At 38.6% G+C, this 19,302-nt stretch overlaps 1 protein-coding gene and 1 long non-coding RNA gene across 2 annotated transcripts in view; one reads left to right on the top strand and one right to left on the bottom strand.

Annotated features, from left to right (window-relative positions):
• The window catches only part of LOC148414784 (ephrin type-A receptor 4-A-like), a 34,628-nt gene extending 15,888 nt beyond the window's left edge, over positions 1 to 18,740 (top strand). Inside the window, exons 6-19 of the mRNA XM_088428710.1 lie at positions 2,400 to 2,555; positions 3,747 to 4,247; positions 7,279 to 7,403; positions 7,518 to 7,677; positions 7,764 to 7,875; positions 9,603 to 9,661; positions 10,882 to 10,995; positions 11,078 to 11,263; positions 11,877 to 11,938; positions 12,044 to 12,253; positions 14,082 to 14,258; positions 16,966 to 17,153; positions 17,254 to 17,433; positions 17,907 to 18,740. Coding sequence (XP_088284836.1) covers positions 2,400 to 2,555; positions 3,747 to 4,247; positions 7,279 to 7,403; positions 7,518 to 7,677; positions 7,764 to 7,875; positions 9,603 to 9,661; positions 10,882 to 10,995; positions 11,078 to 11,263; positions 11,877 to 11,938; positions 12,044 to 12,253; positions 14,082 to 14,258; positions 16,966 to 17,153; positions 17,254 to 17,433; positions 17,907 to 18,024 — 2,348 coding nt within the window. The 3' untranslated portion in view covers positions 18,025 to 18,740. The remainder of the gene's footprint in view (positions 1 to 2,399; positions 2,556 to 3,746; positions 4,248 to 7,278; positions 7,404 to 7,517; positions 7,678 to 7,763; positions 7,876 to 9,602; positions 9,662 to 10,881; positions 10,996 to 11,077; positions 11,264 to 11,876; positions 11,939 to 12,043; positions 12,254 to 14,081; positions 14,259 to 16,965; positions 17,154 to 17,253; positions 17,434 to 17,906) is intronic.
• Positions 1,472 to 15,211, bottom strand: LOC148414785 (uncharacterized). Its single transcript, XR_015867370.1, has 3 exons — positions 15,157 to 15,211; positions 14,100 to 14,233; positions 1,472 to 2,547 (listed from the first exon to the last, which is right to left on the bottom strand). It is a non-coding gene; the product is annotated as an uncharacterized LOC148414785 (long non-coding RNA).
• Positions 18,741 to 19,302: the final 562 nt, after the last annotated feature.

Below are 19,302 nucleotides of genomic sequence, written 5' to 3'. Positions count from 1 at the left end.
TTGGAATGGAGAAATCCATCCCATGCTCTCCAATCTCATTGGCTCCACCAGTGAATGTCAAAATGGGTAATTATGTTCTCATTTACTGCTTTGTTACTCTGTCAATGCACAAACCTCTCAGTACACAGCAGGGAGAGACCCTCATCACATCTCTCCTGTAAACGTCGCTTCCGTTTGTGCGGGCTATCAGTACTGCATTTTGAGGTACATTTCGCTGAAGTATTCCCTAAAAGTCAAACTGTCTCTTTGTTAGCTTTAGAAAGCCCTCTTGAGGGTCTCTTTAAGTGTCGGCAGTGTGAAGACTTTTCCGAGTGTCAATTATCTGATTGTCTGGCCTTTCCGACTGCTCGATATGGAAGACAAAGAGAAGTGTATGACGGGTCAGGGGTCGCTTGGCCTGAGTGGCTTGTGATTATATTGCTTGCAGGGTGGCCAGTGATTCTGCCACAAGGCTTATAAGACACAAGCAATATGTTACAGGTGGCCTGTGGAGTTGTCCCCTCAAGGACAAAACCTAGCATCAAACATTATTGGAAAAAAGGTATAGCCAACAAAATTAGAAGAGATAAAAAATGTTAGAGTGATAAGAACATTTTATGCGTTTTATTGTTTGCTTCGTTTTCTGACTTTTAGGGACATTATCGTTCAATGCAGCAAAATATGTTTGCATTTAAATGCTATCTGATTTGGATGCACTTGAGCTTAAAATGTTGAGGGACCAAAAGACTTAGTGTATTGCTAAATCGATTTTGCGTGCATCACTCAGCCACACAAGAGGCAAATAAGAGAACTGGTTACATCCCATGACCCTCGACTTAAAAAAAAATACATAATTTTATTTCCATAATATCAAAATATAAGAGGTTATAAAATTGGAAAAATAATAACAACAAATATATTGGGATTGATATCGAAAATGATAGATTAACATATTGATATGGGAACACACTCAAATAATAGCCATAAATAAATGAAAAAAAATGCTCTGCATACATATACCATATTATACACTTATGATGCAAGATGAGAAGAAGAAGAAAATCACAATTGAGCTCTATAATAAAAAAAATATATTTAGCAAATTAGGAAAAATAGGTGACTCTAAGTATTGTTGTAATTTTTGCCTGCATGTGTAGCTGCAGTGTTTGCATATGAATATTGATTATATAAAGGAACATCATACCCACAACTGTATGCTAATTTTCTGTAAGCATGTCAGTGTGATTTTCTTTTAACTTTAGCAGTAGCATTGGTGATGCTTCTAAAGTGAAGCATCTTGTATATTAGTATGCAATTAATATTTAATTTTGATTACTAGCCCTACTAGATATACAGACACAATTACTAATAAGTAAGAAAAGACCGGTATTTACTATAGCAACAATGAATCGGTACCCAAGAAACACTGCCAAATGACAATTAACAAAATTTCTATTTCGGCTAATGTTATACACATGTTATGGGGTACACAAATGTACCCCAACAAAATATCGTTGAGCTCCAAATTCACAGTTTGTCACGTTGCCAAGGGACACAAATGTACTGTGTGTTCCCAAATATAATTTCAAAAGCTACAAAAGGAGTATCATTTTAAATCAATCAACACCATTACATATCAGTGACTAAATATTCTCCAAACCCCGAGCAACAAAAAAGCATTGATTTACTTTTTTTTCTTTTTTTTTTCAAGATTGCAAAACGAGCAAGTAGCTCGCCAGCAGTCTTGTGTCTTTGCTTGATTTAGCTGGCACATTGCTGCCTTTCCTCTTGTATTAACAGCTTCACTGATGATCAGTGATGATTAGCTGCAGGAAACTGCTGGCACATCAGTGCTGCTTCAGCTTGGGATGCAGGAAAAGTGCTACACTGGTGGCCAAAGCCTCCACGGTACACAGCGCAATATGGAGCAGAGGCTATTTTTTTTTTTTTTTTTGCATGTATAATGCCCTTATTAACTTTTGGTCACTATCTGAATGTAACAGACTCAAAAAAGTGCATTGAGAGTTGTCTCTAAATACATTATACGCTTAAAGATAATTGCTGAAAAAATAGCATTGGATATTCTTCATTTCAGTTTTTCTGATTATTCATTTTAACCACAATGGTTTGGATTGTGCAACCCCCTCACTGCTTACCCAAATATATAAGGATTTATGCAACTTCATTCATTCAATGCTAATTGGTTAACAATCGTGATTAGCATTAGCACACTAGCGATTACCATTTAAAGTCATCAAATATTCCCATTCAATTCACATCCATAACATTGTATGAACCGAAAACATGCAATAGTGTAGATGTATATTTTCACAAATGTGTGAACTGATTTGAACTTTGGTACAACGCAAAAACAAATTGGTAGCCAAAGAATATTGACGTGATCCGTTGTCTTGTTGCAGCGTGTTCCGCTGGTTTCTACAAGTCCAGGTCATCTGAAGTAGGATGCTCCAAGTGTCCTCCACACAGCTACTCTCTTCGAGAAGGGGCAACAGTTTGTGACTGCCACTCCGGATACTTTCGAGCTGACACCGATCCTCCCTCCATGGCCTGTTCCCGTAAGAAAACATATTGGTCCACTTATTGTAATTATGAAAAACATGCCGAGACAATGAGTTTTAGTAAAAACACAGACAACATGTTTCTTGGTAATCAATGCATCCCCTCCCCCACACCCCAACCAAACAGAGGCAGACACGCACTTGTCTAAATGGAACTCTTGTTGGGTGATCCTATTACTTATGACTAAACCACCATCCATATCCTGTTAGGCAGCTCGGACCCTGGCGTGAACAAATGTTCTCTTTTTCCCTTGTCTACTTATCAAAATATCTCAGTAAAGTCCTGTGTTAGAGGCCTCAGTCGTAAAACTTAATTATGCTTGTACAGCCCATGTGGTCTTCGTGCCTTGGGAAACAAAATGACAACAGAAACTTGTCACCAAAAACACACAAAGGGAAATAACACAAGTATGAATGGAGGCACCCCCCCAAAAAAAATAAAAAATAAAATAAAAAATACAATCTCAAGTGTTCTGTAATAAAAACACATCCCGCATCTCCTTTATCTAACAACCACTAGTAGATCAGACCAGTAACTATTTTTTAATCAATTTTAACTAGTCATTTTGGCTAAATGAGATCACATTTTTCTCTGTTTGGTCATGTGATATTCACAAGGTGATTGTTCATTACCTGAACCCTATACAACTATGATGTCATGTTCCCTGGACATCAAGTGCCAAAGTACACGCCAGGCAACGTTTTAAACATTATTTGAACTGGTTGACTTCCAAATTGGCAGTACATTTATACCATACTTTCAATATGAAGGTGGTGTAATAGGTTTGCATCTCATTTTTTTAGCTATCAAGTTAGTATGAGAAAAAATAAACACTTTAGAAAGAAGAACAAAGTACCATGAGAAAGCTTAACCTTTATAAAAAGTGACAATACACTGGAGTAAAAAGTGATTTTGAATGTGAGTCCTCATGTATATCAAATCTCTGATGCTGTTGTTTTATTTGGCTGAGGCTGGTATTTGTTTTGAGAAAAAATGATGGCTGGTGCCAGAAAAAGACAAATTATATTAAAACGCCATGACATCTTTGAGAGTCACCATTTAAAATGGCATTGGATGCTTTAAAATTTACAGGACTTTTGGGATTTTAGTCAAACTCATAATTTTGCTATCTCTGGAGCATTTGACTTCAATGTAAATGCTTTTCCATCGTTTATTTTGTTCCTCAGAGCCTCCATCAGCGCCACAGCAGCTGATTTCAGTGGTGAACGAAACCTCAGTGGTTTTGGAGTGGAGCCCTCCCCGCCGACTGGGAGGGCGAAGCGACATCAGCTACAGCCTGGAGTGTCTCGTTTGTCAAACCAGGGACCAGATGGGGGATAAAACCACCACCAGGAATCATAATAGTTCCCAACCGGATGCTCGGCACGACGGCCAGGGGATGCAGTCAGACCAAGGGATTGTGGGACCGGAAGTCCAGATGGGGAGAGGCGTCTATCAGAGAGATTCCGCCAGACAGGCTTCAGGATCTCAGCTGTGTCAACCCTGCGGCTCGGACGTGCTTTTCTCTCCCGACCAGACAGGCCTGAGGGGCACCCGTGTGGTAGTGAGCGAGCTCCGAGCCCACACTCACTATACTTTCATCGTGCAGGCACGCAATGGCGTCTCCCAGGGTGGTGCGGCTGGGGGCGCCCAGAGTGTGTCGGTCTCCGTAACCACAAATCAAGCTGGTAAGGATTATTTGATTGTCATTCATTTGTGCAAATGTTGGTGATTACAAGTTTGAACAATGGGGTCCAGTGAGAGACTTTCTCTGGCTTTACATAATCATCTGCTCGAGGAGAAAAGTGCATTTGTCATTGTTGGGAGTTTTGGCCACTTTTTGCATGATTTGTCAAGTACAGATCATTTTTTTCAAGAAAATTGTCACAGTTAGTGGGAAAAAAGCTTCTGCAATTTTGCATTGCTGCTCCAATAACAAGTTTGCATCTATCTAAAACACATCGGAAACAAACGACAAAAATAATGGAGGAACATATCAGACAACCGTATTTACAGGCAGTAGGCGGGGTACACCCAGAACCAGTTGCCAGCCAATTGTGGGGCACACAAATACAAACAACCATTCACACTCACAAACACACCTAAGGACAATTTAGAGTGTCCCATTAACCTACTCTGCATGTTTTTGGAATATGAGAGTAAACCAGAGTACCTGGAGAAAACCCACATAAAAACGGCGAGGAGATGAAAACTGTACACAGGAGTGCTGGAGCTAGAAGCAAACCACCCGACCTCTGAATGTGAGGGCGACGTACAAACTAGTCTGCCGCCCTCTGCCACTATCATTATTCAATTTCCAACCCTCAAAAACAAGTATACAAACAAGTATATGTATTACATGAGGAGGTGAATTTAAAACCAGAAACAGCACACAGGGGTAGAAAAGTAAAACATCATTATGAACAAAAATCCAATGTACCCACAGTGAGCATCAGAAAGTAGACTCAGAAACTAGACTCAAAAAGCTTGATTTACTGAAACTGTGTAACAGACAACCTAGTGTTTAAATATTGTCAGACATCAATCCTACTAAAAAAGTAAACTTAAAAAAAAAAAAAAATAACATATTAACTTCTTGAAGGCAGATACATCAGGGAACACACCAGTCCATCCATCCATTCCAATTTTAAGCCCACTTCACAATGCTTAAGATTGTACTGCTTCAATATGGATGGATCAAACTGCTAAAGCCCGCCATACATTTTATCCAGCAACAGTCTTGCGAGGTCCAGGTCAGTTCTGCAGTGAGGAGCAAATCTGAAATCCATACCCGCTTAAACAAAAACAACACACACCTGTGACATGCAATTTTTAAATGTTCAAAAATTTTTGTGTTTTTTTTTTTTTTAACTAGCCGTAACACACCTGTAATGTGGAAAACAATGGAAATATTCCATTGCTGCTTTCAATCGGATTCATTGTTGCCATAGTTATCACACTGTCCTCCTACACTAAACTATAGCTGAGTTAATTATAGGGGTCTTCTCAGCCGGATGTCAGAAAGCATTCTGGGAAATGCACATCACTGGCTTCAATACAAATAGTGAACAGTGCACATGCAAAAACAACACATAAATGGTAACTAGTAACAGGAAGCCATAAATTTAACAGAAGAAGGACGTTTATCTTGTGTCAACCACTTGAAAACGAGTCACTTCGTTTTTTTTATGGTGTGTTTCATTATAGCTGTGAGGGCGTTGGCTAAGACTGGCGTTTTTTCCACAAATGCCCTCCATTAGTTTTGCCGCTCGATGTCTCAACCATCTTGGCTTTAAAACTCGACATTGGCATTTTGAAAAAGTGGCACACCTGCTAAGTTTGAGGCGCCCCGGGGAAATAAGTTAGCTGGGATTGCACAACATGAGCCTGTGCCTGGGATGTGTCAAACTCAACCTGCACTGCCATATGGCTCCACGTCATGACTCACAGTAGAAAGGAGACTTGGAAAAGTGGAGCGATAGCGAGCTATAGAGCGAGCGAGATGTTTCACCCCAATGGAATAGCACCGAATAAGATTTAGGTTAGTTCTCCTGAGCACAGGGTCAATGGGATTATGGAGAAAGGGTCACCATATATTACTCATATAATGAAAAACAGTCCCAGTCACGAGTGTGGAAACGCCTTCAAACTCAAACGCTCCCAAACACATTTGGAGGCCAAGAAATTTAAGCTACTGAGTCTTGATAAATGCATCATCCACATCAGACGCTTTGACTCAGAAAATACCAAGATGTGCAAAGCTGTTCTGGGCAAAGGGTGCCTACTTTGAATATAAATTATAAAATATAGGCCTTGTTCATTAATACTTCTTCATACTGTTCTTCATTCACTACCAGCCTATTAAAAATGACCTCTATAGTTCCCATCGGCACTGAATGAGTTACTCTACAATTAATAGGAAAGGAAATTAAAAAACGAAAAATGCACACACGCAGAAAAAAAAAAGTGTTCCCAAACTTTTGACTGCTCCTCTATAATTGCAGTTTACGAGATTAGACACAGTATGGCGTTATTTCAAAGTGACAAATTAATCATGATACAATTACTGGTTTGGGCCATAGCTTGTCAGAAAATAGACAAAAATGTTCCATCATCATATTTAGTCATCAAAATCATTGCGTTCCAGAATAAAACATGTTGTATTTTTATTCAATAGCACAAGAGTGGTATTAAAATTAAGAAAAAAAGATTATATTCAGTTCCTCTTCTTCTAAAAACTAGGAATGCAATCAGTGGTTATTTTGAAATTTGATTAATCCTTCGATTTTTTTTGATTAATCACATATTTTTTTAAAAAGGTTTTCACTTCCATGTCTTTATCAAAAATTGACATTATTTCCAATAAATTCAATATAATGCAGTTGTTTAATCATAATATTTAAACAGCAAATTCAATCATCAAAATCACTGTTTTCGAATCATCAGTCATCAAAAAAATTATCAATTGAATTTGATAATTGACTAGTTGCTGATCAATCGTTGTAGCACTACTTAAAACAAATGCCTAATCGTGGCTTTCATTAGCTTTCTGATTGGGGGTGAAGCAAGGGAGTTGAACAAGGCAGGCAACACTTGTACAGAGTGCAACATTTTCACTCACGGTTGCAGCACTACAAACACATCATACAGTTATCGATTAGTATTCAAATCTACATTTTGCAGCAGCAAATTACGATTGGATCTCGTTTTGTCTTTCAGCTCCATCTCCGGTGTCATCAATTCAAGCCACTGATGTCACTCGGCATACTTTGTCATTGTCATGGCAACAGCCTGACCAACCCAATGGGGTCATCCTCGAATATGAGGTCAAGTTCTATGAGAAGGTGAGTGTCTGGCAGGTTAATGGAAGCCGGCCAGTCCGTCTGGAATGCCAATATTTCCTTAAAGGACTTGTTGTCAGGCATTCAAAGGATCTCCACTTTGTCCCGTCTAATCAGGATCAGAGGGAGAGGTCCTACCGCATAATGAGGACCTTTTTGCGAAGCGTAGAAGTCACGGGACTCAATCCGCTCACTGTCTACGTTTTTCACGTGCGGGCTCGAACCGCCGCCGGATATGGAGAGTTCAGCACCCCGTTTGAATTTGCCACTAATTCGGGTACGTGAATCACCAATTTCGTCTGTTTTGGAGGATCACTTTTGTGCTTGTAGCGATGAATAATAAATGGTATTATTTCCGGTTAGATCCCTTCCCTCTGATTGGGGAAGGCGTCAACTCTGCCTTCCTGTTGTTGTCCGTGAGCGGGGTTGGAATTCTGCTGCTTATATCTGCAGCTGTTTTCATCATTAGTCGCAGGTACGCACACAAACATCCGCGCCCTGTCAATTGTGTTCATTATATGTAGTCTACTTTGCACGGATGTAGAACTGCACTGCATGCTGACGAGAAGTTTTCCCTTGTTTTGTTTTCCTTGTTGCTTTCCTTACTTAACCACAATGAGAGGGGACAATATTAGAAGAAAAAAGCGGCTTGAAACTGTTCATTTTCTTTCCTTTCTTAGCGGAAAGATAATGTCAAACATCAAAAACAAATAAAAATACGCATTGTGTAGACTGTGGGCAATGGGGATAAAGGCTTCTATTTTGTTTTGGTTTAATTACCGACACTGGGGATAAAGATGAACATTTGCAAAATAGTGTCCAAAAACATACTGAGGAACTTTTTTTTCCACTCATGTAAATGTTGCACAAAAACTATTAAATGTACAGCTAAATTAAATAGTGATCAAATTAATCAGCTATTCTAAAATGTTAATATTTTTATATGAACATTTTAAAGCTGAAAATTCCCAAATAGGTCTAATGTCCCCTTAAACAACTTATATCTGAATACACTACGCTACAGTAAAATACGCAGACAGACATACCAATACTCATGGACATACAGGCTTTATCAGCTACAATGAATAAGATTAATACCATCTTGAAACCTTTTTATATAGGTTTTATACTATAAAAACAGTTGGGTTAAAAATAACCCAGTTATGACTCAAAAAACATTTGTGCCAATTTGCCACAACTTTTTGTGTTATTTTATCAAAAAACTCCAAAGCTGGGTCATTTTATACAATGAAACCTAAAAATGTAATTTTGTAAATAAACAAGCCATAATGGTTGGTAAAATTGAACAAAAAAATGGATGTTACTTTTTGACCCATAAGTGATTTTTTTTTTTTTTTTATTTAAAGGGAGGTAACACTACTTGTAATACGAAAGCCGTATGAAATGTTTTTACAACTTACTCATTCACGTTTTACATGCAATGCATCCTCTATTAATAAAAAATGATGCAATGTTTAACATATTCTTGTTGATCATATTGTTAGTGCAAGTCCTTGGCTTTGTGTCGCTTTCATTATGGAGAACAGACCAGATTTCTGATTCAGTGCTTGTATAGGCTCCCATTAGATGATGCAGGTGTGCCCAATGAAGTGCCCATTGAGCATCTTCTTAATGCATAATGCATTTGCCTTAAACGCCAGCACTATCATTAAGAGAGACGCCCACTGTAGCGCCGCCATTGTGCGGCTAAATAAGGTGTGTGTGTTACCTGCAGCTTTTTAAAGGGGATTAGCGTGGAGACAGTGATAATCCCTTTGTCCCTGACTTGTCATCACTGTCTCCTCTTCTATGCGTGTGTGTCAGTTTCTGCTCTTTCTCTCTTAGACACACACACACATGCATGCATGCGCACAAAGCCGTAGCAGGTGCGCACAGATGCACATTAAACACACCTGTTCCTGTTCATCCACAAAGGTTTTTTTTTTTGGATACTTTTTTTGTTTTGTGGAAAACACCTTTTATCTCGTACTACCTGATGTCGCCCCCCGCCCACCCTTTCTCCTCCTCCTTCGTTCCTCAAACGCTTTCATGTGCTCACGCCGTGTCCTTCCTGCTCTCACTTCTCATTGTCATCAGTTTTGCCCCCACCACACAAAAAAAAGAAGAAAAGGTGATTGTAATCACAATCTTGCTTTGAGTGGAACGTACATGTGAAAAATAATAACTATTTTTTGTGACCAGGAGGAGCAAGTACAGTAAAACCAAGCAAGACTCAGAGGAGGAGAAGCATCTTAATCCAGGTAGATTTTACATGCAGGTTGATGATATATTTCACTTTAAAACTTGCATCTTACCAAGAAATGTTAAAAACTTGTTGCTTTTACAAAACTCCCGCCTCTCGTCCTCTGCATTCTTTCCAAGGATGCACAATTCTGGAATTTTCCAAGTTTGAGACATTCCATGGGCATGGAAAAGAATTTATGGGAATATGTAGTAATAAATCAAGGTTTTCAATGGGAAATTTAGAGATAGTAAACGTTTTTAGCCTTTTTCAAGCTGTAAAAGGTTGCTACATTTGGCATGCCGAAAAGAGCTAAACTGTATACTCTGAGCGAAAATCAATTCACTATGTTTCATTTGATAACGAAATTATTTTTTATTTACAATAAAAACCTTTCAAAGCTGTTTTCCTCGTGTTGTTACCTGAAAATGACATCACAATTCCTCAGAGCTCACGTTACAACCATTCACGACTCAGCTTTTGAAGGTCACATGACTAAACTCAGAAATCAGGTGAGCCATGATTGGCCATACCTAAACTCTGAGAAAATGTGGTCAGTTTCAGATGACGTCATGAATGTGTTTGTGAAGGTAATATTTTTACATGAAAAATCAGCAATCAAGTGAACACTTTGAGGGCTGTTAACATGAAAGGATGTCAATGGAAACCCAAGGAGCGCCATTGACAATTAATGCCAACTGTTGGCGGGGAAAAGGTTATGGAAAATGATTTAAAAAATTGTTCGATCTGAATGCTCAAAACTGGTTTGCAAGTTTTTTTCTTTAAAAAAATGTCTGTCATATAAAATGTTGATTATAGACAAAATAGATGGATAGATAGATGTCTTTAGCACAATGCTGACAACTACAAACAGATTTCAGGAAAGTACAATGGTAACTTGATTTACGAGTCAGACATCTAACAAAAACTTTTGCAGCTCTACCTACCTTTTGACTGACATACATGAATTTATTAGTGTCTCAATTAATTTCTTTTGCTATTGGTTGATTTTCATTTTTTTGGCTTTGTGTTACATGCCAATAAGCTGCTGCCCGAATCATATAAAAGTAAAAAGATGCATGATACATTTTCCCCTAAAGTTCCCATCACTGAAATTATTACTAGACACTCTAAATTTTTATTACATTATCACTGACATTTTAAAATGGGAAAATTGACCAGAACCCTTCTGGTAATTTTCCAACCCTATGCTTAGTTGTTTCTTCTCCCCCGCGGCAGGCGTGAAGATCTACGTGGACCCATTCACCTACGAGGACCCAGATCAGGCCATCCACGAGTTTGCCAAGGAGATTGACGTGAATTGCATTCACATCGAGCGAGTCATCGGCATGGGTGAGCATACACACACACACGCACACATGCAAACTTCCACCTACGTGCTTACTTGGCACTGACCTTGTTGTTTGCCGTGTAGGAGAGTTTGGCGAGGTGTGCAGCGGGCGATTGCGCGTGCACGGAAAGCGAGAAGTGTACGTGGCCATTAAAAGTCTGAAGGCGGGATACTCGGACAAACAAAGGCGAGATTTCCTATCGGAGGCGTCCATCATGGGACAGTTTGACCACCCGAACATCATCAGGCTGGAGGGAGTTGTCACCAGATGTGAGTTGATGGTGATCAGTACTGACAGCCATATTGCATCATAATAGCATTTAATTAAGTAACTCGTGACTCGGTGTAATACCAGCATTGGCACCTCACAATTACAGAAATCAGGCTTTACACGATCGGGATCATCGACCAAGTTTAAAAACAAATCATAACTGATTGCCGATGAAATCAGAAGATGGACCCATCTATTTAAACATAGACAAGTTCCACTATTTATGGAGGATTTGGATGGTCCAGCCCTCAAATATACAAACTTCAAATGTAATTGTTGCCCATTGAAATGCATCGTAAAATACATGATATTCAACAGCAATAATTACTGAAATTTGTGCAGATTGCTACAGATGTGTTTTGCTGGTCAAAATAGGCTCTAACATTTGTTTTAATCTGAATGGTGATAAAAATAGTCCCATTACTAATATAGTTGATGTCACATGGACCCAAATTACTAATTTTGAAGGTCCCAGGCAGATTAGATTTACAATACTGAAGCTCACATCTGATTGAACGAAAAAAAAAAAAAAAAAAGAAATCTCAAATTCTTATACACATGCTGAGAGAGAAACGCTACAAAATGGAAACTGAATGACTCCTTTGTGTTCAGGCAAACCCCTAATGATCATTACGGAATACATGCAAAATGGATCCCTGGATGCGTTTCTTCGGGTACATTTCGCTTTCTTTATGTTATAAATTGTGTATTTAGAACAAGCTCGAATTTGAAATGACAAATCTTATAATGTGGTTTGATTGACTCTTGTCACTGCTCAGAAACACGACGGCCAGTTCACGGTGATCCAGCTGGTGGGCATGCTTCGTGGTATTGCTTCAGGCATGAAATACCTGTCAGACATGAGCTACGTTCATCGAGACCTCGCCGCACGAAACATCCTGGTCAACAGCAACCTTGTGTGTAAGGTGTCCGACTTTGGCCTCAGTCGGGTTCTGGAGGATGACCCGGAGGCTGCGTACACCACAAGGGTAGGAACATACGTTGCCGCCACTTTGTTAAAATAATAATAATCCAGCCTTCCATTTATTATGGAACATGTCCCAGAAGAAATTTGGCAAGGCATGGTTGCCAGGGATTTTTATTTTTATATCAAAGCACATTTTGTGTTTCCTCTTTAGTCGACCTTGATTTCACTGGGTTGACTTTTTTGTTGTTTTTTTTGTCAGTAGCACCTCACTTTGTAAAATATGGCTCTAAAAAAAATCAGAGGAGCTAAAATCTGTTCAGGTCAAGTTTATGGCATTGCAAAGCAAAAGCATTTTTAATACAATTATGCTTGATTAGTGGCTAATCATGCTTGATTAGTGGCTAATAATAAAATCATATTGACAGGAAAAAGGATGGTTACGCCCTGCATCCAGCTAAATGCATTCTTCCTCATTATGATATTGATGTCAAGTATAGTAGAGTACATGCTATTTTCTCCTTTCTGATTTGCAACCTCCCTGTTTTATAAACAATACTAAATTAAAAGAGCACCTGGCAGAGAGCAGACCTGTGCCAAGACCAAACAATAGCGACAGAATGAGAAGTGCTATATTTGTTTTGATAGCCGGTTGGGCTTATTTCCTGGTTTATTGAGGATGCTTGATGTCTTACGTATTAATAATGCAAAAATCGCCAACAAAAAATATTGTCTTCTAATTCAGCCTTATAATCATTTATAAGGGTTAGATTAGACTTCATATTCTGCACTAGATTTTTGCACTTGTGTAAAAAGCTTTTAGAGTAGTAGTTCTAAACATTTTTTGGTTCCAAATACACCCACAAAGTCAGCTCTCTAAGTACCACTATCATAACCAACATTAAAATACAGTTGCATACTAAGCCTAAGTGTTCATTAAAAATGAGACAGAGGCGGAATACTCACATTTTCAAAGCCATTACTTTTCATAAAAAATTAAAGAGGCCATCTTGCTTGAGTTACCAAACGCTGCATTATTCGAATCGGAATTATAGCTTTTATTGCAATCATATAGCACTGAAATCGTCTTCTCTTATTATCTTGATACTGTTTTGAAATTGGAAATTTAATTCACGATCACTGAATATGGGAATTAAGTAAATCTGTATGCAACTTTTCTTGTTGGTTGACTGTTTCTCATTTGTTGCGGGTTAAGTTAAGTGTCTTTCAGATTTTCCCCAAATGTGGGTGTTCAGTGAACGCCTCGCCAGTGTAACGTTGAATGTCCTCGAAGCAATTGTTTTTCTTCTTCCTCGCGACACAGCTCGAGTTTAGTTTGCAAACCAAAAATTTCGCACCATCCGATGCCAAAAGATCACAATTAATAAACGGGTCAATTCCTGTGTGTCAACAAGGATGAACTCGGACGGTGGTTCAGCCTGCTCTCTTCCTTGATTGAAAATAATGCTGTAACAACCACATTTAATATGAGCTGCTGTTAGCTGCAACAGGCACTGACATTCGCCCTCTAGCTCATCTGTTACGGTAATTATTTTAAGTAAGAATACGGCTGGTAGAAAAATGCATCTCGCCTTATGTGGCTGACGAATCAATCTTCCTCAAATGGTGTCAAATTAAAAAGATCAAATCTTTAGGTTACTGTTTATAGGACGCACCCATGCCTCTGTCAGAACTCGGGACACAAGGCTGAAAATAGGAACTGTCTCAGTTATGACGGGATGGCTGGTCACTCTCAGATAATGTAATTTTCACTCTACTGTTTAAAAAAAAATCCAGATTTTTTATTTTGAGATGACATAATGCTGCACAAACACCGCAGAGTGATGAAAGTGGTCCGACTAAATCACAGTGACCATCTTTGACTATTTCAGGAAGCACTTGGCACTTACCTTTCACCTGGCGGGAAGATCCCCATCAGGTGGACGGCCCCGGAAGCCATCGCCTACAGGAAGTTCACCACAGCCAGTGACGTGTGGAGTTACGGCATCGTCATGTGGGAGGTGATTTCGTATGGCGAGAGGCCCTACTGGGACATGAACAACCAGGATGTGAGTATTTTTATCATCTCTGACCTAAAACTCATCTTATTCAAAAGAATGACTAAAATGGTTAAAAAGTTAATCGTGGGCATTGTGTACTGATTACTGGTGCGATACCCATAAAATGATCAGCATGCATACTGATACACCCTTGATAAGCCTTCTTTAGTGTTTAGATTGTACCTCAGGGACATGCATAGAACCATACAGTAGCTGTATTTATGCCACGATGAGTAAAACATCACAGTAACTTTTTTTAATGCATAATAGTTCAAATGCTTTAAAGTTTCATAAGTCAATCAGTGTAACATCAAAGGCTTTTGAAGCTTTTAGTTTATTATTTATACACTAATTATGAAATGCCTGCCATGAAAGAATGAGTCATTATAATGTTTATTTACAGATGGCTTTGAGCAAGAGCGCCTTTCTATTGTATCCAAACGAAACATAAAACAAAAATAATTACACATTGTTCATTTAAAACAACTACATAGCTTTCCTTTAAAGTCCACTTAGCTTAATACAAACACAGAATTGCAATTGCATCAGAATGTGACAGAATGGCTATAGCCCCTTAAAGTGATACTTTACCATTTTAGCTACTTTCAGCAATAAAAAGTGAATATCTTGTCTTTGATAACTAAATATTTTTTCTTGTATAACTAATACATTTTAAGGCATGTTTTTTCCCACCTATTGTGAACTAATAACGTCATCCTGTGCTCAAGGCTCAGGTAAAAAACAATTTTGGCCACCTGTTCTTTGTTTTTGGTCACATTATTTTGCAAGCTGAGCCCTGAAATTTTATTTGCTTATCAAATTAATCATAGAAAAAATGGCTGAATATATTTAGTATGTATGAACACAATCGGTGCAGTTATACACGCAGACAAATAGCAATACTCACAGAACTCTCATTCCTCTGCCAAGATCAACAAATATTCCTACAGTCTTTGTTTGTGTCTTCATGAATGCATTATACTGCCCCCAGTGGCCAAACTACATATGTAGAAAAAAGTCACAATTAATTATTTTTGCAGTGTTTTAATCCAAATTTTGAAATTCATAACACAGAAAGGCAATGCAGAGGAGCGACTTCTTAGATTCCAAGCCCCCGTTTTTGACAAAATCTTAGCTAATCGTAATTTCAGTCATGCAGGTACGGTTGCATGTCATTGTGAAGATATTGAACTACACATCACTTAGAGCACAAATCCATGAATGTGGCGAATACCGAAGTCGCGTTTTACGAGGCAACTTCCCTATAGCGCTCACTTGAAGACTGAACACCATTTGTGTGCAACTGGTTTCTGTTCAAACGTTTATTTCTGTAGAGACCAATTATGCAAACTTCAATGAGGCCCCTTGATGTCGAAGAATACATGAAACAGGCTCCGCGTCTCTGATATTTCAGGAGAGGACCTCTGAAGGCAAACAAAGCAAGGGATGTGTGTTTAACCTTTGCACTGTTGCAGGGATTTTGGTGCTTTTGCTTTTAAACCAGTAAGGCCAATGAATCTTGACATCATCCAGGCACAGAACCATACATCAATGTAAACATATTTTGAGAAAGTATAAGGTTGAAAGGGTCATTTTGTTGATTTGAAGAAATTTTAAATTGTTTTGTACAGTCTTTTGCATTACACACAAAAAAATATCTTTAAAAATATATGATATATATTAACGGTATCAAGTGATTAAAAAACTTAGATTAGTTGGTTAAGATCTGGAATTAATTAATTAACCATTATTATCATTCTAATCCAGTGTTTCTCAAATAGTGGGGCAAGCTCCCCCGGGGGTGCGAGGTGATGCCAGGAGGGGCGCAGATGACCCCAGAGAAAAGGATTTGTTTTGCCATGAGAAGTGTAATTGTGATAAAATGAGGATTGGCATCTTTTTTTACGGGCACTTTGATGCACAGACACAGACAATTGGTGTCAAATCTGTTTCAGCTCGCAGGCCTTATTGAGGAAATACATTTCCAATAAAATTAAGGTATACAGTATATTTATATAACTTCAAAAGAACAACTTCAAATGTATTAGTATGTTTTATTACCGTCCAGAACAGTAAAAAGCACAAGATCACTGTAAATCGTAAATCATTAATATTACTAATAATCATGCAACATTTCAAGTTTTTCATTTATGAAAAAAGATAACTCATTTTTATTAAACCCTTTTGTGGGCCAGAACCAGCCCACAGGCCTTATGTTTGATACCCCTGGATTAGCCAAACCTTCAACCATACATAAATACTATAAAAAAGTGGTTGACAGTTTTTGAAAGTTTTTTTTTTATTGCTTTTTCCTTGTGTCAATGTTAAAAAGGATGCAGTTTTAAGTATACTTATACACTTTTTATCGATAATAACCATATTTATGGTCAGCATGGCAAGTGGGGGGGCGTGAGCAAAATGTTTTCTCTTTGGGGCTTTACCATATATGAGAAGCTCTGTTTTAATCTAACTTAAACTTTCTGAGAAAAACCCTCAAACACATGTTTTTCTTACCTTACACAGGGAACTACGGCATGCTCAGTTTTGTGAGAATATGCTCCAGTTTTATATGTACTTTGCAGAGGTTGATTCTCATGCAAATCCCAGTTGTTTTTTCGCATCACTTTCACAATTAGCTGTTAAAACAAGCATTTCAAAGCTGTTGTGCAGCCATTGAAAGCTATGTGCCTCCACCTATGTCCTTCCTGTACTGTAGGTGATCAAAGCAATAGAAGAAGGCTACCGCCTTCCTGCTCCCATGGACTGTCCGGTGGTCTTGCACCAGCTCATGCTGGACTGCTGGGAACGAGACCGAGCCGAGAGACCCACATTCAGCCAGATCCTCAACATGCTGGATAAGCTCATCCGGAACCCCGGGACTCTGCGCAAAACTGGAGGGGAAAGGTCCAGTATACAAAGAAATTCTGAAAAATGGCATCATTACTTTAATAAAGCTGAAGGAACAGCCACTCAGCCGAGTTCACTTGTGACTGTGTGCTCACAGGCCCGCGGTGCTGGAGTCTGGAGTGTGTCCGGAAGTGTGTGTGTCAGTCCTACCAGAAGTGTGCGCGTCCAAGTGGTCACTGTGTGAGTGGCTGCAGTCCATTGGTTTGGAGAGGTACACAGAGACACTCGTGGCTGGTGGATATTCCAGCCTGGATAACCTCCTGGCACTCACACAGCAGTGAGTGCACTTTTAGTCTTGATTCTATTATGACATCTTGCAACTTCATTAGCGCGTTCACCTTAGCTGTGATTTTTAACTTCACTGATGCCATTACAACAATTCCAAAGATGTGGGTGGTATCAATACATTAGTTTTGAGGGGTCTTATTTTTGAACAAATCCCATTTATGGCAGTTAATTTTGTTTAAATTATGTCATGACTAATTTTCTTGTGTTGTTAAATTCAAGTTTTGTAGTGTAGTGCAGTGGTCTCCAACCTTTTTATCACCACGGATTGGTCAAATTCTGTACATTTTTTACTTGATATTTGAGACTGTTGTACCCCATGCCTATGCCTTCCATAAAAACACTAGAGTTTATTTAAAAGGAGTCCGAAAAATTATATATACTGCATTCAGACTTTCCAATTGGTGCGTGACCTATTAGCGCCCCTTTTACTCACCGTTTGTCTTTTCCCCTCTCTTTCCACAGGGAGATGAACAGATTGGGAATCCTCACACCATCACACCAGGACATACTAGTTGCCAGTGTACAGCAAGAAATATTGTCTCAAATGCAGCACATGCAACATACAATGGTTCCAGTCTGAGTCACGGGACGGATACCTAAGTTCCATTTACCTCATCCATGCACTTTAGGGGGACTTTTCACCAGTGAACCAATACAAGTAGTGGAACGAAAGTACAGTATGTGACACGTGAGCAAGCAGCACTTTTGTCGAACTCCATCCTGCGGAGTTTTGGAAAAACACAATTTGGATGTGGCCACAGATTGCTACTGAGACTGAAGCCCCATTCTTTTCTTCGCTTCTGTTTTTCATTATTTTATTATCTGTTTTGTGAAAGCTGACATGAAAGCAGGATGGCTTCCAGTTTTATTCGGGACTTTTTGCGCTGCTTTGGGCTTGACTTGAAGAAAATTGTCTGTGGGGTACGTGTATGCCTGGGCAATGTAAATTCAAAAATAACTGACTCCCCCTGTGTCCAAGTGTCGCACGTCTTTGAATATTCTTAATATGCAAAGTGAAAATGGGAGGAGTCAGGACAAATTTGTCATCACTAGTTACTTACTAACGGAATGAATGTTTCACTTTTGTTTTTATAGTTGTCTTTGTTGAATCGTATTAATTAGAGATTTACATTAGAATGTCATGTCAGTCTTGATTGTCTCATTAGCTACATGAAACATTTTATTTATGGTCTTTTTTATGTAGTTTTTACTGTATATTGTAAATTAGAAGCACTGAGGAAAATCTGAATTGATTGCCACATTGCATTATAATAAATGCCCAAATTCATCCATGGACATTTTTGTACAATAATGACTGCATATATCACTGGTTCATTATACACACATTAACCACAATATTAGGGACAGCTTTACATATAGAGCCAATGTAAATAATCTTAAACCTTAAACCTTAAACCCACTCAGTAAATGCCCATATGACACACAGTGATGCCTTTTGATATGAGTTTAATCTGTTCTGTACCCATGCTCGTAACTCAAAACATTCAAAGCAATTTTTTCAATAAAAAATAAATGGATGGAATTAAGTTTCGAGTCTCCCCCAAAATGGGACAATAGCAATCTATAACACAGTACCTAAAAAGCATACTCATACTCATAATTATAAAGGATATAAAGAATTGAAAACTTTTTTCATCATGGAAAATATTTCTGGAAGTACATTACTGCCATGCAAACAAACAAATAAGAGTTTCACAACTTCAGTAAAGGACCGACTACCCTGCTGAAATATTCACTGAGGAGAAAGAATATGCTTGTGATTGGGAGAATAATGTCGCTCTGTCTATATGTGATGCTTCACCATTTGTGTTAAAACTTCCATTTCTTTAATCCTTAT

Source organism: Hippichthys cyanospilos, chromosome 12 (genome assembly GCF_059441005.1).
Source record: "Hippichthys cyanospilos isolate Australia breed blue-spotted pipefish chromosome 12, RoL_Hcya_1.0, whole genome shotgun sequence".
Taxonomy (NCBI): domain Eukaryota; kingdom Metazoa; phylum Chordata; class Actinopteri; order Syngnathiformes; family Syngnathidae; genus Hippichthys; species Hippichthys cyanospilos.
The sequence above is the reverse complement of the archived record's forward strand: the minus strand, read 5'-3'. Positions and strand labels throughout refer to the sequence as shown.